Source organism: Nothobranchius furzeri, chromosome 11 (genome assembly GCF_043380555.1).
Source record: "Nothobranchius furzeri strain GRZ-AD chromosome 11, NfurGRZ-RIMD1, whole genome shotgun sequence".
In the NCBI taxonomy this organism is placed as follows: Eukaryota; Metazoa; Chordata; class Actinopteri; order Cyprinodontiformes; family Nothobranchiidae; genus Nothobranchius; species Nothobranchius furzeri.
In genome coordinates this window covers 56,122,118-56,139,124 of record NC_091751.1, presented here as the reverse complement: position 1 = coordinate 56,139,124, position 17,007 = coordinate 56,122,118, and the positions used below count along the sequence as shown (strand labels likewise).

Sequence of the window (17,007 nt, the reverse complement as noted above, 5' to 3'; positions counted from 1 at the left end):
ATCAGCTGTGTGCTCAGCGATCCAGGAGCAGGAGCACAGCCAATGTTCCTACAATCTGATGGATGTTTATGCACAAAAACAGAGTTAATCTTCAGGACGAGAGGCGCCGACATAAGTGTCACTCAGTCGGTGACTGCAGATGGTGTGTGTGGGTCTTTTCATTCTGCAGGTACATTTTTAATTTCCTTGAAAATAGAACGGACCTCAGTATATCAATCTCTTAAGAGGCCATTACATTCATTTCCTAGAAAAGTATAGTGAATCTGAGCAGACTCACAATTTGCCTGAAAGGACATGTGATTGAGTCTAACACACACACACACACACACACACACACACACACACACACACACACACACACACACACACACACACACACACACACACACACCTATGGTGATAAATTGATCCTGGCTCTCAACTTTGGGCTTTTTATTGGTGTCTTTTAGCAGCTGTAGTGTTGCTTGAAGAGGAACATAGGGTGTTTTATACAATGTGTGTGTGTGTGTGTGTGTGTGTGTGTGTGTGTGTGTGTGTATGTGTTTGAGAGAGAGAGAGAGAGAGAGAGAGAGAGAGAGAGAGAGAGAGAGAGAGAGAGAGAGAGAGAGAGAGTAGCAAAGCTTGGTTTGCTCCAAGAAAGATATAGGAAGGGAGTAAGTGACTCAGCACAATAATTCATTTGTAATTGGGAGCAGTGTTTCAACAACAACAACAACACACACACACACACATACAGACACACACACACACATGACAGGACCGACAGAGATCATCATTAATAACTGCTGCTTGTGTTTAAGTACAAGGAAGAGAAGCATAAAGAACAGGACAGATGAGGAGACATCACAGCAATAAGAACAATCTAATGCACTCAGATTTCACTGCATAAGTCAGACCGGGTTCTAGCATGTGTAAAGGGCAGAGGTAGAACAGATAAGTGTCCATTTTGCTAGAACATATGTTGTTTTAAAAAAATGAAGCAGCATCATAAGGCAGGAGGTCAGATTGTACTTACATCATGGCTGATGACATCACCTGCCCCTTCATCTTGCCCACATTTGAGGGTTATGGTTTAAATGTTAGGAGTCTACACAAGAATTTTCTTCAGACGATAAGAAAAACTCACTATGAAGTAAAAATGCAAGGCTTTAAAAATGTTTTTTGGCTTTTTGCCTTTTTACCACATTTAAATGTTTCACTTGAACAAACAGATTTCAGTACTGAACAAACATAACCCGAGTAAATCAAAAAAGCTGTTTTTAGATGATAATTTTTAAAAAGCTGCTAGATGTCGTTGTCGTCGTCTTTCTCCGCTTGTCCGGGTCCGGGTCATGGGGGCAGCATCCCAACTAGGGAGCTCCAGACCGTCCTCTCCCCGGCCACCTCCACCAGCTCCTCCGGCAGGACCCCAAGGCGCTCCCGGACCAGATTGGAGATGTAACCTCTCCAACGTGTCCTGGGTCGACCCGGGGGCCTCCTGCCGGTAGGACATGCCCAAAACACCTCCCCAGGTCCAGGAGACATCCTGACCAGATGCCCAAACCACCTCAACTGGCTCCTTTCGATCTGGAGGAGCAGCGGTTCTACTCCGAGTCCCTCCCGAATGTCCGAGCTCCTCACCCTATCTCTAAGGCTGAGCCCGGCCACCCTACGGAGGAAACTCATTTCAGCCGCTTGTATCTGCAATCTCGTTCTTTCCGTCATTACCCAAAGGTCATGACCATATTGGGACGTAGATCGACCGGTAAATCGAGAGCCTGGCTTTCTGGCTCAGCTCCCTCTTCACCACGACAGATCGGCTCCGCGTGCGCATCACTGCAGACGCCGAACCAATCCGCCTGTCGATCTCCCGATCCCTCCTACCCTCACTCGTGAACAAGACCCCGAGATACTTAAACTCCTCCACTTGAGGTAGGACCTCTCTCCCGACCCGGAGTTGGCAAGCCACCCTTTTCCGGTCGAGAACCATGGTCTCAGATTTGGAGGTGCTGATCCTCATCCTGGATGTACGACCCCTAAAACCAAACGTGCTGTTGGAATACGCTTTAACAACGGCTATCTTGTTTTATGATTATGACTCACAAATCACTTGTAGACGAGTCTTGTCCCACTCGCCAGAATCGTCATGAACGAGCTGTTTAAGTTCAATGGTCAGGATTTTCTGGTGGAAAGCAGATTACCATTGTTTACAGCAAGAGTTTCATGTCCTGAAGCAGTGAAGCAGCCCCAGATCACCACACTACCACCGCCGTGTCCTACTGTTGGTATGATGTTGTTTTTTCTGAATGCAGAGTTTTACTTCAGACCTAGCAGGACACAAAACGTTCATAAGTCTCCACTATTTTTCTCATTGAAGCTGAATTTTTTCCAAAAAGTTTTGTTATTTTTGGTCAAACAGTTTTGTTCTTGAACCCAGTGTAAGTCTTTTGTCCCATATGTTCCCTCTACTTGGGACGATGAATTGAAATTAGTCTTTAGCTTCAATCTGACATGTTCAAAAACACATATGCATTGTTCATTAACACATACGATCTCAATTAAATAAATATTAAAATAAAATTACAGTTTTTAGAATTGGGTTTGTTGCTTTTTGAGATCTTCTAGCCTACTTCATGTTGTCAGGTTCTGTTGAAGGGATGTTTTTACAGGTCTGGTAGTAAGATCTGGGTATGGCTGGTGAAATAATGCATAACTCATATTTCTATTTCCTAATCATTCGGTTAATTCTACAGGTCATGGCAGGGTGTCTGGGCTCTCCCTCAGAGATAAGGTGAGAAGCTCGGTCATCTGAGAGGGGCTCTGCGTAGATCTGCTGCTCCTCCACATCGAGAGGAGCCAGTTGAGGTGGCTTGGGCATCTGGTTAGGATGCCTCCTTGACACCTCCCTGGCGAGGTTTTCCAGGCACCTCCAACCAGGAGGAGACCCAAAGAAAGACCCAGGACACGCTGGAGGGACTAGGTTTCTCGGCTGACCAGGGAATGACTTAGGATTACCTGAGACAAGTTGTCCCAAGTGGCTGAGGAGAGGGAAGTCCGGGCCTTTCTGCTTAGGCCGCTGGCCTGGCAACCCGACCCTGGATATGCAGATGAAAATGGATGGATGGATGAACAAGGTGGCAAAGACCTTTCAAATAGTGCCAGGTTTGAATAGAATTGCCCTCAGGACTCATTAGTTTGTTTCACAGAAGGATGTTTCAGTTTGACACAAATCAACGGGGGGAATTTGCTTGGTTTCCAGTCTTAGACATCCCCCCTTCTAATCCCCTCAGGAAATCAGGAAGTTCTGTGAGCAACATGGATATGGAAACCCCCCGACTGGTACGCTTTTAAAAGAACCTTTGTTTATTTGTAGCCTACAAAACTGTAACTTCTAATTATTGCCTTTCTTAGATTAATTAAATCCTGCATAAAAGAATGATGCCGTTTCAGATTAACCACTACACGGGTTATCTAAAACGCACATATCATTTATAATCAAAACCATAATAGATCATTAGAACAACTTTGATGTAGTAAAAATTATGATAGTAGATTTTGATTATTTTTAGAAGTCTATCAAAATGTCCATTTAATTTGAAATCATGATTTAAATTCTTCTTCATAAGTATTACGTTTTTTAATGTATTTTTATGTTGTGGGTTTTGCTTTAATGTACTTAAATTATGTAAAGCATTTTGGACAGTTATACACTGTTGTAAGGTGCTATAAAAAATAAAGTAGACTTGGCTTGGAATGGCTTGAGTATCAATTTATTTGCTCATTTTAAGCCAAATTTTTACATAACATGAATGCATTTGTATCATATTAATAGTGTTACCCCTAAAAGAGCACCTTAGGTTTGTTTATTTCATGGATGATCCACAAAAGTGAGTGATCCTGAATTGCAGTTAAACAGCCAATCACATTTGTTATCTAGGGAGAACTGGAGAGTTGTTGGCCAATCAGCGCCTCTGAATTGATTGCCTCAGGGGCACAGGCCAATAGCGCCCTTGCTACAGGAGATAGCTAGCTTAGAAGGTGCTGGATCTCCGTTCTCCTCTCTCTTTCTCACTCCTGGTTTCACACACACTGTTGATTTATAAAGGTAGATCTTACATCTAATTTGTAGCTGTTGCAGTAAAATGTGTTTATTGGTTCTCATTTTTTATAATGTTTAAAACTGGATATTTACATCATTTTCTATGTTAGTGCCACCTACAGGTGGAACTCAGTATTGGGTTTTGAGCTTTGGGAAGATGATCAATTAAAGCTGGCAAATTTGGAAAACGAATGATCTCAAAACATTTTTTATGTGCCTCGTAAAGTTCTAACATAGGCATACATATATATTTTAGATATGAAAACATTAAAGTGATTCTCTCGCATTTGTCTAAAAACCTCTGCCATTAACACATTCCGGACTGAAAGCAACTATTGGACCATCTGATTCTGGGTCTCTCCGAACCGATGCACTTCCCTGGGTCCTTCATTCGTTACACACTCACGTATTTAGCAACAGAACACCCCTGGTGTAACATATTCTCAGCTCGATGATAGTAGAAAAGGAGAAACAGCCAGCTGCTACCACCTAATAAGTGAATTTGATTTTTGACTATGTGAGACTGCTGATTTGGTGAAGGTAAATAAACAGTGTTGGGAGTAACGTGGTACAAAAGTAATTAATTACTGTAATGCATTGCTTTTTGCTGTAATGTGGTAATGTAAGGCATTACAGCGAAAGAAAATGGTAATATTTACTCAGCACAATTGTCAATAACGCGGTAATTACAATGCATTTTTAAACCCAGAATCATGATGTGGGTTTCCTAAAAATTCTAATTGCGGGAAGCCTGAAAAAAGATCCAGTATGCACATATATGACGTCATTTATGGACTCAGCTTTGCGGGCATTCTATCAGCAGAGAGGACGCAGCGGCAATGGCTCAAATACTCCAGCTGCGTCCTGCGCGCGGCCGCTGTTATATTCACAAAATTGCTCCACCAAAACAAAGTCATTCGTTTGCGATCGTTTAAATCAGCCCATATTCTCTGGTACTTCATGTACTTTTCAGCTGAGTTCATAATCTGTGCCCCGGTGATTTCAACTCATTGCTGTTGGAGCGCAGCGCATATTAAGCTTTTATTTTGTGTTTTGTGTTCGGTAGATCCCTTTGGCAGATTAGTTAGAAAGTAGGAAATCTAGGAAACAGTTTTTCTGGAAGACGGAGAAAACATGCAACATGCAGGAAGGTTAGAGAGAGAAAGGGCCGGAAATGATTCAAATAAAATCAAGAAAACAAAACAAAGTGCTTGAAAAGGAAAAAAAAGTAGGTAGATTTATCCCCAATACACATTTTTACCAGTGAAAATCAATAATATATAAGCATTTAATATTTATACATGTGATAGAATCAGATCACCTCAGAAGTCAGTCCCACATCCAGGGCCGTATCAAGGCATTTGGGGACCAAGGCAAATATAGGCTTGGAGCCCCCCACCACCTCACTCCCTGCTCAGTTAATATAAGATGGCAGCGTGCTGAGAGTACAGATTGTTGTTGCTTTTATTTAATAAACAATCATTTTAAAGCACTGTTATTATATCTGACTGTTTTTGACAGCAACCCTAGCTCAGACACCATATCACGTTCCACATATATGTCATGAGCTCACTGAGCGTCACATTACCAGATTCATGTTGAAGTTGTACTGGTGAAAGTAACTTAAAGTAATGCAAATGTAGTGTAATACCTTACATTTTATAATCAGTAATATTGTAATATAATGAATTACTTTAAAATGAGGGTAACAAGTAATAAATAATGCATTACAGTTTTGAAGTAACTTGCCCAACACTGTAAATAAACAATTGTATTGAAATTGTAGTCATTTTCCAAATCTTTCCATTTTCCAGCCCCACCAAGACATTTTCCTCACCAGCTGCCACTGGATTTATTGCATTTATTGCAGATAAGTGTTTCTCTGCAAGCTTTACGTACATTCCCGTCTCTTAAAGATTACTTTATTGAAAAAAAAAAACATCCAAATAAATGCACCAACAACATGAAATTGCAGGAAATGTACTGTATCTGACAGAGATAGGATCCAAACTGCATGCAGTATGATTGATAGAATACTCAGATGGATTACACTGTTATGTATGAAGATGCAAGGGCCATGAATTTGCCGCGGCAGTTTCATTTCTCCCCTGTTGGTGGCTCTCTTGCTCCTCCATCATTCAGAGGTTCCTGGCGCGCGCGCACTCTCGCGCTTCACACCCGGATGGATGACTTCACCGCTCTGCCTGGGTTTCCAGTATGATCCCGGGATCTCCCACTTCCCTCGCCAGACTTCAGCTAGCAACACAAGTGCACGGATCTCTCTTTCGCGTTGTGCACACACTCACACACACACACACACACACACTGACTTCATCTGCCGCTCACCCAGAGACCTAACATAGACTGAGAAGATCCCAGCAGGAGACGCGCAAGCTGCACACGCATCAAAAGGAGGACCTACTGCTCCTGCGAGGAAGACTTTTAAATCTAACCTCGGTGATTTTTCTCTTGTGTTTTGGTGCCACAATGTCCGAGGTGCTGCCATACAACGAGGGCAAAATGAACGGCTACGGGGCGGACAGTGAGGTTAGTCAGATGTCCTTTAGTTGTGGACTGCAGGACACAAACGCCTTTTTCGCTGCGTCGCAGGCGAAAAGACCCCCAAAGCTTGGACAGATCGGCAGAGCCAAGCGAGGTAAGGGATCAGTGTGAATGGTAGTGATGATAATTCATGGGATACAGAATATGGATGAAGATTAACTTTGTATTTACACTCATCTTGAAACGTAGGCATTATTTATGCAAGAGATACTATTCCTGCAATGACGCGCCCCATGTAAATACCGCACATACTTAAACAGGTTATATTTTAAAAGCTTGGTTTAGATTTCACCAGGTGCGCCTTTCTGCGCAGTGGGGATTTGCAAAAAATAAAAAAATAAAACCTTTTATTTTATATTTATTCACCTGCAGCCGCAATAAGTGTATGTTTTCCGCGCCATATGCCTTCCCCCTTAATGGATCAAATAAATGTTGATGTCATGGTGGATCTGAGCCGGTTGATCGCATCTCACTCTCTTCTCCCATCTCCACAGTGGTCATCGAGGACGATCGAATAGACGAGGTCCTGAAGGGGATGACAGACAAGTCCTCACCCGGCGTTTAAACGTCATCGTTGCCTTGCAGACTTTTTTAATTTCCGATCACCGATTTGAAGCACTTGTCGGCTGTGCATGTTCGAGGATTGCGGGAGAAAAAACGGCAGCTCGGAAGCGATGAGAAGGACGGCGAAAAGAGAAGAGGCTAATGGACTGGGCTTTTTTTATTTTTCAAAAATAAAAACAGATAGGGGGAAATATGTGAGGAAGAGGAGAGAGGTGAAGGAATAATGACAGACTCTGGGTGAAAAAGACCAAGATTTGTCGTGGGATTGCTGGCAATTCTCCAAAAAGCGAATCCCGATTTTTAACCACTGGTGCGCAGCAGGATGTTTAGATGGCGGACTCCGCTCTGTATCTCAACCTCTGCTGATTTAGATGAAGGATGAACTTGTCATTTCATCACCCACCGCCTCTTTCTGTTTCTTTCATAACAAAAACATGAAAGAAAAAACGCGCTGTAAGCAACCAAACACTGCAACTAGAGGGCAAAGCAGCCCTATTTCAATAAGTTGTACAGTAGGTAAGCTGTAAGTTCTCCCCCCTCCTCCCCCACTCCTCTTAGGCTTTGCTTTGTTGATTCGGTCAGCGACGGTGCATTTAGAGGGAGCTGTCCTTTCAGCACTGGTCCAACGCATTCCTGTTGCAGCTAAATGCTTTATTTCAGAAACAGACCAACCAAACTCTACTCGAGGACACTCTTTGTATAAAAACATATATCCGAGGATGGTGCAATGTTGATATCTTCTGTAGTGAAAAAACAACAACATTTTGAGCATCAAAACAAACAGATATAACAGAGATACAGGCTATATTCCTTATATTACCTACCCATCAGTGGTTATGGTGCAGGTTGGCACCTTCTTGTAGCTAAGTTGCCTGCACATATCTTTATTTTATTATATTTATTTCTTATTTTCCAAACAGATATCTGCAGAGGCCAACAACAGAGTGGAGATTAAATGTTTTAAATATGAAATAGATGGGATAAAATATGATCTAAAATGATTTAGAGTTGTTTAATTTTAGATATTTTGTGTGCTTTTTCTGTTCTGTATGGAATCAGAATTATTTCTGCCCCATCTATTTGCATGAACTCTCCCTCCTGGTGCCAACGCAGGTGCCACCACTGTTACCCTGGCACGCTTCTTTTTAACAAAAAGTCCTATTTGTATTTTTATATCTAAATATTTGTTATTTAAATTATATGCTAGTCTATCATCTTACAGTTCATCAACACAGATATTTGTACTTCAGAGAGGATATAATGACTGAGACTGGGTTTAATACTGGTGAATCAAAGAATTTTTCTGGACTGGTCTCGTTCTATATCACAGCTCAGACGTTTTTAAGACTAAATGAATGTGTCGGAGTTTGTTTTTTGCACACATCAATGTTAAACTATTATTAAGAAATCGTTTACTGTGAGTTAAGCTTCATTGATGAATTTGTTAGAAAATGGCAGTTTTAGAGTATATTGCACTGTTTACGAGTATCCTCAAATAACATGTTGTTATTTGACCTATTTTGGACATTATTGTTCTTTCTTGTTTTTTAATTATGTTTATTTTGTATCATAATTTTCAGGAAATGGTTTGTTGTGCATGAAACGTTAATATTTTCAAAACGATACATTGTTTTATGAAGCAAAAAAGCAACAGAAATGTCATGACATTCTAAGAATGAGTCATTGTACATTATGATGCCATTTTCACTGTATTTGGTGAATTAATAAATGGTGACAGAAAATGCTAATGGGATTCGTCTGTGTGACTTATGCACCAAGACATTCAGGGTGGGGAACATACCAAACAATGAGCCCAACACTTGTCCTGGGGATGAATAAGACCAAAAATATAAAGAAAGGGCACATCATCTCCTCAGATTAACAACCACAAGTGACGATTGTGTAGGTTTGGGGCCTCTGCAGCCTTTGGAATGAGTATTTAATGGCAGGAAATACTAATTCTTAATTAACCCTTTGATGCATAATGGTCACTACAGTGGACAGGTACTCAAAATTGTTATTACTTCATTTTTGCTATTAAGCACAGCTTTTGAAGACTTTATTGCATGTGAGCCCCTCCATTTGGACTTAAGTAAGTCAAGCCACCATATTTCATGTTCAGAATGCACGTTGTCCACTGAGATGGACATGTAATAAATTATTTGTAAATTAACAAAATGTTACAAAAAATATTTGTTGAAATTTGTTTCATTCACACCTAAAGATGGATGAAAAAAATTGTTTAAAAAATCACGGCTGAAGATCTCATAATTCATGCATCAGAGGGTTAAATAGAGGGAATGACACAGTGATCCATCTGTTGAGCTGTTTAAACAGCTTTGTTATAGCCAGCAATCCATTAAACTACAAATCTTTTGGGAGCCACAACCGGAAGCAAGATCATCTATCATAGTCAAGGTGGATTGTGTCCTCATGCACACAGAGATGCACACACTCTAACCTTAGGCCTCCAATACCACAAAACATCCCATAATTAGGGCTGCAAACAACTTTTGGTGTCAGGTAAACGGAGCCTGAGGATTAGTCTGCCTCATTTATTGTGTCCTTTGGATTTAGGATGATGAGAACCAAACACAAGGATACATTTATATATACATGAATCAAATTTGTTTACATAAGATGAGAAGCAGAACCATCTAATGTAGTTATGTTTAATGACAGTTCAGTCTGGGAAGTTCTGTTTTTGTTTAAAATTAGGTGAACATGTCAGGTGGAAGAGGAGAACGAAGAATCTTGTAGAGCCAGCAGTATCAGGCAGGAAACTGGGTCAGCTGATCTCACCTCCCCTCCCACCTGTAAGCACTCACACTGATAACTCAGGAGAAATTAGGTTTCTTGTAATCACTCCAGTATGTTCCCAGAACCAAGCTGGATGAATTACAGTTTATTGGTTCAAAAAAGGCCTCTACAGCATGCAGGATGCACCTATATTAAGCTGCAGGTTCTGACAACACATAGACAGACATCGGGGACGTCACGCTGAACCGCTCTTCGCTCTGATTAAAGGACACCACCGTCCACATTCCCATCGGCGAGATTATCGACTGTCCTGATAACATCAGACCTGCACTGAATAAACAAATAGTGTTATTGATCACCTTGTTTTGGTTGCTCCGTTTGTGTGCGTGTGTTTGGTGCTGCGGTGATGGTGGTCCAGAACCGGACTTGCGTATTTGGTCAGATTCTAGATTGTGTCCGCTTCACTTCACATTACTCACTGTGTCATCTGCACCTTTGACTAGTCAGATTTGTTTACTCATTTATCTCATCCTTAACAATTTATATTCAAAGGTGATAAAGAACCAACAGATTCAAAGAATAACATTTAAAACTAGAATGTTTTGTTTCTGGTTCAGGCTTTCTGTCAACATAACAAAAGATGAAGAGGAGGGTAAAGAGAAGATAGGAAGAACGCGGGACATTTTAAATTGTATCACATGACCGAGCTGCATTATTTGATATGCAAAATGTGAAAGTTCATTCTTCTGTTCGGACCCCAGAATGGTTGAAATGTTGACATTAAAGACTATTCATGCATGGTGAACTCATAAAGGTTGCTACAGTAACCAGATCTGTGTAAGATGTTCACACACACACACACACACACACACACACACACACACACACACACACACACACACACACACACACACACACACACACACACACACACACACACACACACACACACACACACACAAATGTATTCCAAAACTACACTACAAAGATGCCTGATTGCATCCTTAGCCAATCAGAGAGCTTAATTTTCATGTGATCATAATGTTTAATACGAGCAACATGACAATGTTTTTGGAGTCTTTCTAAACACTAAAAAACAAGTATTTAAAACACTGAACCCAATGGGAGCTGTTAGCCCTCTGCCTTCTGGGGGGATTTAAGAGAATTTTTAAAATCCGATTGAAAATTAAATCCAAAAAGGACAAAGATGCCTACATTTTTTACATAGAATCTTTATAAAAATCACCATAGCTGTAGGAGTAGGAACAGTTTGTTACTCAGGTTTGTTGGTTCCCACACAGTTCCTCGTGTGACCTAGAGGGATGCCAACCAGCATTTCATTTCTTCAAAAACTCGGAAATGGACAGAAACTAAAACTATCATTTCACAGAAGTGAAATATTCTTCTTCATTAAAATTCCTGGTGTTCTTAACATTTCAAAGAGTCCAAACCAAGTTTCAGAAAATGTAAGCGTTTCATTCAGTTCCAATGAGGGAGTCTGACCCTTTCCTGTCGGCTCGTGGGTCAAGAACGAATAAAATGGAAGCAAGTCAACGGGGCTAAAAGAGCTATTTTCCAATCTGCTTTGCCTTACGCCCTGAATCACACTTATGTTGTACTTCAATTTCAATGAAAAGTAATGATGTGTGTTTAACCATACCGGTCATGTACTTTGACATTTATTAGCATTAAAAAATTTGTAATTCCTATGACTACAAATCAGATATCGGTACGTCACCACATAATCTCCTCTCCACTAGCGTAGCTGCTACTTACCTCATGGCCAGATTTATGGTGGTTCTTTCCTCCTGAAGGAAGGATTCAAAGTTTGCTAAACTTACAGTTATTTTAACTCAGCTTTTCTCCGTGTCTGGTTCTGAGACGTCAATTTGTTGATGCGCATTTGTAGTCCTGCATGTACTTCCACACAAAACCTAAAAAAAAAACTTTTAAAATTCATGATCATCATATATGAAATCCATGTCATAAAACAAACGGGATAAGAAAACAGCGTATCCATTGATTTGCATTCATTTTTTTCATTCCTCCGTAGACCCGTTGTACAGAAGATGATGGGCGACATGGCGTAACATTTGTATGCTGATGACTGCCAATTTTATGTTTCATTAAAACCTCAAGAGTCGGTGCAACCGGCTGTGGATTGCCTGAATGAGGTGAAGGGCTGGCTTTAAAATAACTTTTTACACTTGAACAACTCTAAGTTGGAGGCTCTTTTAATTGTTCCTCCCTCTCCCACTGCAGTTAGTCCTGTCCTGCCGCCCTGTTTTCGCAGCATAGTGAAGCCAACCATCACTAACCTGGGGGTGGTTTTGGACCCAGAGCTGCGGATGGACTCTCACATTAGCCAGGTGGTTAGATCCTGCTTTTTCCAGCTTTGCCGGCTATCAAAGATGAAGTCCATCTTGACTAGATGTGACCTACACACAGTGATGCATTTGGGATATCTCGCTTGGATTATGCAAATTCCCTTTTTATGAATCTACATCTTCCTCGGTTGAGCGCCTACAGCTGGTGCAGAATGCGGCAGCCCGCCTTTTGACGGACACCAGACGGAGGGGGCACATTACTCCTGTTCTGACCCAGCTGCACTGGCTCCCGGTGCACTACCGCATCCAGTTTAAAATCTTACTTCTTGTTTTTAAGTCACTCTATCTTTATGCGCCTCTGTACTTGACTCAGCTGGTTCAGCCCTATGTACCTGGTCGAATTGTTTGGTCAGCAAACCACCACCTATTACAGGCCCCAAGTGTTCGGGTGAGGACACGAGAAGAACGAGCATTCTCAATCTGTGCGCCTCGTCTCTGGAACCAACTCCATCTAGCAGTGAGAATGGCCCCCTCTCTCTCTGATTTTAAATCATGCCTGAAGGCTCATTATGATTCCTTGGCTTTTACTTCAGCCTAGTTAGCATTGTACTATGTCTCTATTTTTTCCCCTTGATTTTATAGTATTTACTGTACTACTTTTATTACTTTCTTCCCGTGTGGTGATTTTTATGCTTTGTTACTTTGCAGCATTTTGGTTGGCCTCGGCCGTGTAGAAATGTGCTTAATAAATAAAATGGAATGGAATGGGTGTGACTTAGTCTCCCTATAAGGTTTTTTTTTTAACTTAGACGGTACTACAGTCACGACAACTTAAAATATCAATACATCTTATGAGCAAATTGTCCATTTGGTGTTAGTACAGTGACCTCTGAGTACAGACCGGATGGAGACAAATATCGACATGCTAGATTCAGAGAGACAAAGCCAAAGCACAGGACAGATTAGTGCATGTGTCACGGCAACCTCTGCTGTATACAAACACCACATTCGCTCCACCCTGCATGGACATCCATTATTATTCCTTCTCTTGTTACATAAGGCTGCTATTCAATATACAGTTTAATGCCATTACACTGCCACAAGAGACATGGAAAATACACACTGCTGTTTATCTCCAAACACTGAAATAGCAGCCCCTGCCGTCTAAAGCCATGGGTAAAAATATTTTAATATGAGGTGAAAGCAGAAATAGAGACATTAGCATCAGGTTTAGAAAGTTTATTAGTGACTTTAAAGAGAAAATTGATGATTTTCATACAGCCTTGTTTTTAATGAAGTTACAATTAAATAAGTGAGGTTTAAAAATTAAAACAAATAAACAAAAAGCAGGAAACCTCTTCTCCCTTAGCAGCTGCAGATTCCTCTGCTTTTGTTCAGTTTAAATACAAATTCAGCCAAATTTATTTAGATTTTTGTAAAAGCATTAAATCAACCTTCTGAGTTGCATTATCCATCACATAACTCCCATAGAGCAAACCACTCAGGGTCAAATGATGTTTTTGGAGGACAGGATGGTGGAAGCTGGAAAAAGGAGTGACAGAGCAAAGTAAAGAGAGACAGAGAATCATTGAGCATGCAGTGGATCAGTGCAGTTGCTGCCCTTGGGCAGCAGAGCATGGAGGACAATTAAGCAGCAGGAGAAAAAATATTTAGTCTGTTTTCTCTATTAGAGAGAGCAAGATGACACCCAGTCAAATCAGGGAAAAAATGTACCAAATGGCAGCATTTACAATCAAATGATGACTAAACCTCTCCTGTAGTGAGGCGTGTGATCTGCTCTCTGGTTACATAACCTAAGTCCAGTCAAGTCAAATCTCACAGTGGGGTCTCTGCCTCTGCACATCAGCTAGTCCCAGCTGCAGACGGAGTATAACACTTCTGATATTTAACATGTTTATAACAGGACAGAAATTTTAATGCGGTGAGGTTGAGCAAAAAGGTTTCATGGCTTCAAGGAAGGGTAAAAAAGGGGAGCAGAGAACCTCTATGAGTACAGATCCTGGCTTCATCTATCCACAGAGATCTATCAAATGTTGTCATGTTCTGGTGCAGCGGGGTGGCTGCAGTCTGTGTCGATGTAAAAGCCACGGTCATTTAAGGTTTACGTAAGCACCCTCCTATTTCCAACCAGGTCAAAACAGAGCAAGGTTGTTCCTAAACCCTCCTACTGAGGTAATGAAGGCGTTATGCCCATCTGTCACCATGGAAACCAATTAGTTATCCATTAGGATTTGCACAGATTGTAAACAAAGTCAATAGCTTTTGACTGTAATTGGTCAGAGCACAACATCTACAACTGTAGTCACTGATGTCTAATTATTTTATTCTCTCGCTCTCTGTCTAGAAACAAAGTCCGAGTTCATCCTAATTTTTTGAACATTCACGTTTTTCTCCTTTCAAAAAATAAGAGGGGTGTAATTATTGTTTACAATCTGTGGGCTCATGAGGTTACAAAATTTGTGCCAAGCTAATTAATAGTAATTTGACACCAGCAGGTGAAAAACTCCAGAGTTGTTTAAAGAACCAAAACCAGTAACTAGGATTGACCCAGAAGTTATTTCTTGCCCCCATAAGAAGCCACGGCGTCTTGTTTTACTCTAATATTGAGTCAAGCAGGCTACAGGCTAATGTTGAGCTATCAATGCTAACAGTGAATTAGAGGCAAATCCTTGGCTCTAAAAATATCTCAAGCTATTTTTCCATTTCATGTGTGAGGTCAATAATTAGTTAATTGTGGTATTTTACTTCCTTTAATGAGTCGTCAGAACTATAACAGCAAGCTAACAGCAAGACGGCAAACAACCACACTATCTCTGATGTCAGAGGCTAATTAACCATCATAGTAAGTGCTCCCTACTGTAAAACACCCAATAGTGCAGCAGCACAATGTATTTGTCTACTTATCAACTTAATGTGTTTGACTCAACGTCGCTTATCATCTGGATTCTTCTGGCACAGATCTGTAACTGGCAACAGTCATAAAACTCACAGAACGGCGGTGAAAAAGTTACATTTTCTTTGGAAAAATGGGCTGCCATGATCAAATTGGACCACAGGATGTCATTCTTACTTCATTCTGACATATTGCACCGTTAACTATCAGAATACATTTAAATTGTGATCATAAACTTAAAAAAAATTAAAAGTAATACTTGTTGAAATCGAGGAGAAACTTTACCTGCCAAAACGTGGAAGTGACAAAAATTACAGCGCCACCCCTCATCCGCTAGGGGCTGGATCCAGGAAGGAGCAAGTTCCCATTGACTTCCATGTTAAAAATGCCAACTTCACAACAGAAATAAACATGCTTACAGTCAGGTTCAAAAACAAGTTTTAGGTTAAAAATGTCAAGTTTACTGTCATAACAACTCTGAGCGGCATTCGTTTTTTGAAACTCATCCATTTAAATGTAATTAAAGCTTGAAATTATGAATAAATAGGAGCATGTCCTTCTGACTGACAAGTAGCAGATTAGCTGTCAGCATTAGAGCTTGCAGCTTGCCACCATGCTTGCTCCAGGAAAGGTCTCAGCCTCGGCCCTCGGCCTCACGTTAAAATCGTAACAGACTACGAGGCAGAAGGTGTCAGAGTCGCTCAATCGTGGTTTTCAGGCTAAAAGTGCCCGCCAATCTCTGTTAGCTTTGGTTAGCTGTGGGTTAGCTCAGTTAGCTCGTAGCTACATCGGCTCAGAGTATGATGGGTGTCAATCATCTGCCTTCACCCTTACAGCCCCACTCTCAACTCCATCTTTGGGCCCATTTTTGTATTTTCAAGGAGTGCTGAGACACATCATGCTGCCAGCTTGAATGCTAGCTTGAAATTTCCCCTCAAATATAAATAAATGGTATTAATCTGTTTATATCTTGGAATGTTGCTTTTCCAGAATATTATTATTTGGTTTGAAGATTGAGTTTTTTATTTTTTATTAATTTATGATTTATATGTAGTTTAAACATACAACAGCTAAAACTAATTGGGTTTCAGCCTCAGCAGTCTGCTTTCATATACATCTAGGTGTTTTCTCCACTAATGTCATTTAAATTCACCCATTTTCAAAATGTATGTAAAAATAGTAAAATACTCCAGTTTGTTTTTAAAATGCAACACTTTGGTTAGTTGTAATGCTGTGTTCAAAGCAGTTAACAAATAAAATGGTGTGGTATGGTTTAACAAGATAAAGGATTGACCGGTAACCTGTTTTAAGTGCATCCCGCTTCTCGTCATTCAACTAATAGACAGACACTAACCAGAAATCAAATCACATTAGATTTTAGGGAACAGCTAATTTAGGGAACAAACAGGATCGAACTATAACAAATATTCGGAGATTATATGTCTTCAATTTCCAAAACTGGACTAAACATAAAGCATTAGCTGATTCCCTGAAGTGTAGAAAATTGGCAAATATAATGTTGTTCCTGCTGAACACTAAGACAGAAGAGTCATCTGAAAAATCACAGATCTTTCTTCCTCCCCAGTCTTAAAAATAGGCTGTAATTAGATCTCAGTGGAGAATTAAAAATAAATGATTTCTTCTTTATTAATGTGGTCCCCCTGCAGTCAGAAGCCTTCCTGCCTGTCTGCACGCTTGACTCTAGGTTTAAGCAGCACAAAGAACCTGAGACTCATGTTGTGTCCGCAAAGAAAAAAAAACAAACAGGGTTTGCCTGTGTAAATTCATGAAAACACAGAATC

At 40.6% G+C, this 17,007-nt stretch overlaps 1 protein-coding gene across 1 annotated transcript; it reads left to right on the top strand.

Moving 5' to 3' along the window:
* Positions 1-6,284: 6,284 nt before the first annotated feature.
* Positions 6,285-8,952, top strand: camk2n1a (calcium/calmodulin-dependent protein kinase II inhibitor 1a). Its single transcript, XM_015977157.3, has 2 exons — positions 6,285-6,734; positions 7,135-8,952. The coding sequence occupies exons 1-2, from the start codon at positions 6,566-6,568 to the stop codon at positions 7,203-7,205; spliced, it is 240 nt and encodes a 79-aa protein (XP_015832643.1). The 5' UTR covers positions 6,285-6,565; the 3' UTR covers positions 7,206-8,952.
* The last annotated feature ends 8,055 nt before the right edge of the window (positions 8,953-17,007 follow it).

What these genes read in the sequence shown, in the direction of transcription:
- camk2n1a (XM_015977157.3), top strand. Translation starts at nt 6,566, where the DNA reads ATGTCCGAGGTGCTGCCATACAACGAGGGCAAAATGAACGGCTACGGG. An exon ending in GATCGGCAGAGCCAAGCGAG is followed by an intron (nt 6,735 to 7,134) that starts GTAAGGGATCAG and finishes CCATCTCCACAG; the next exon opens with TGGTCATCGAGGACGATCGA.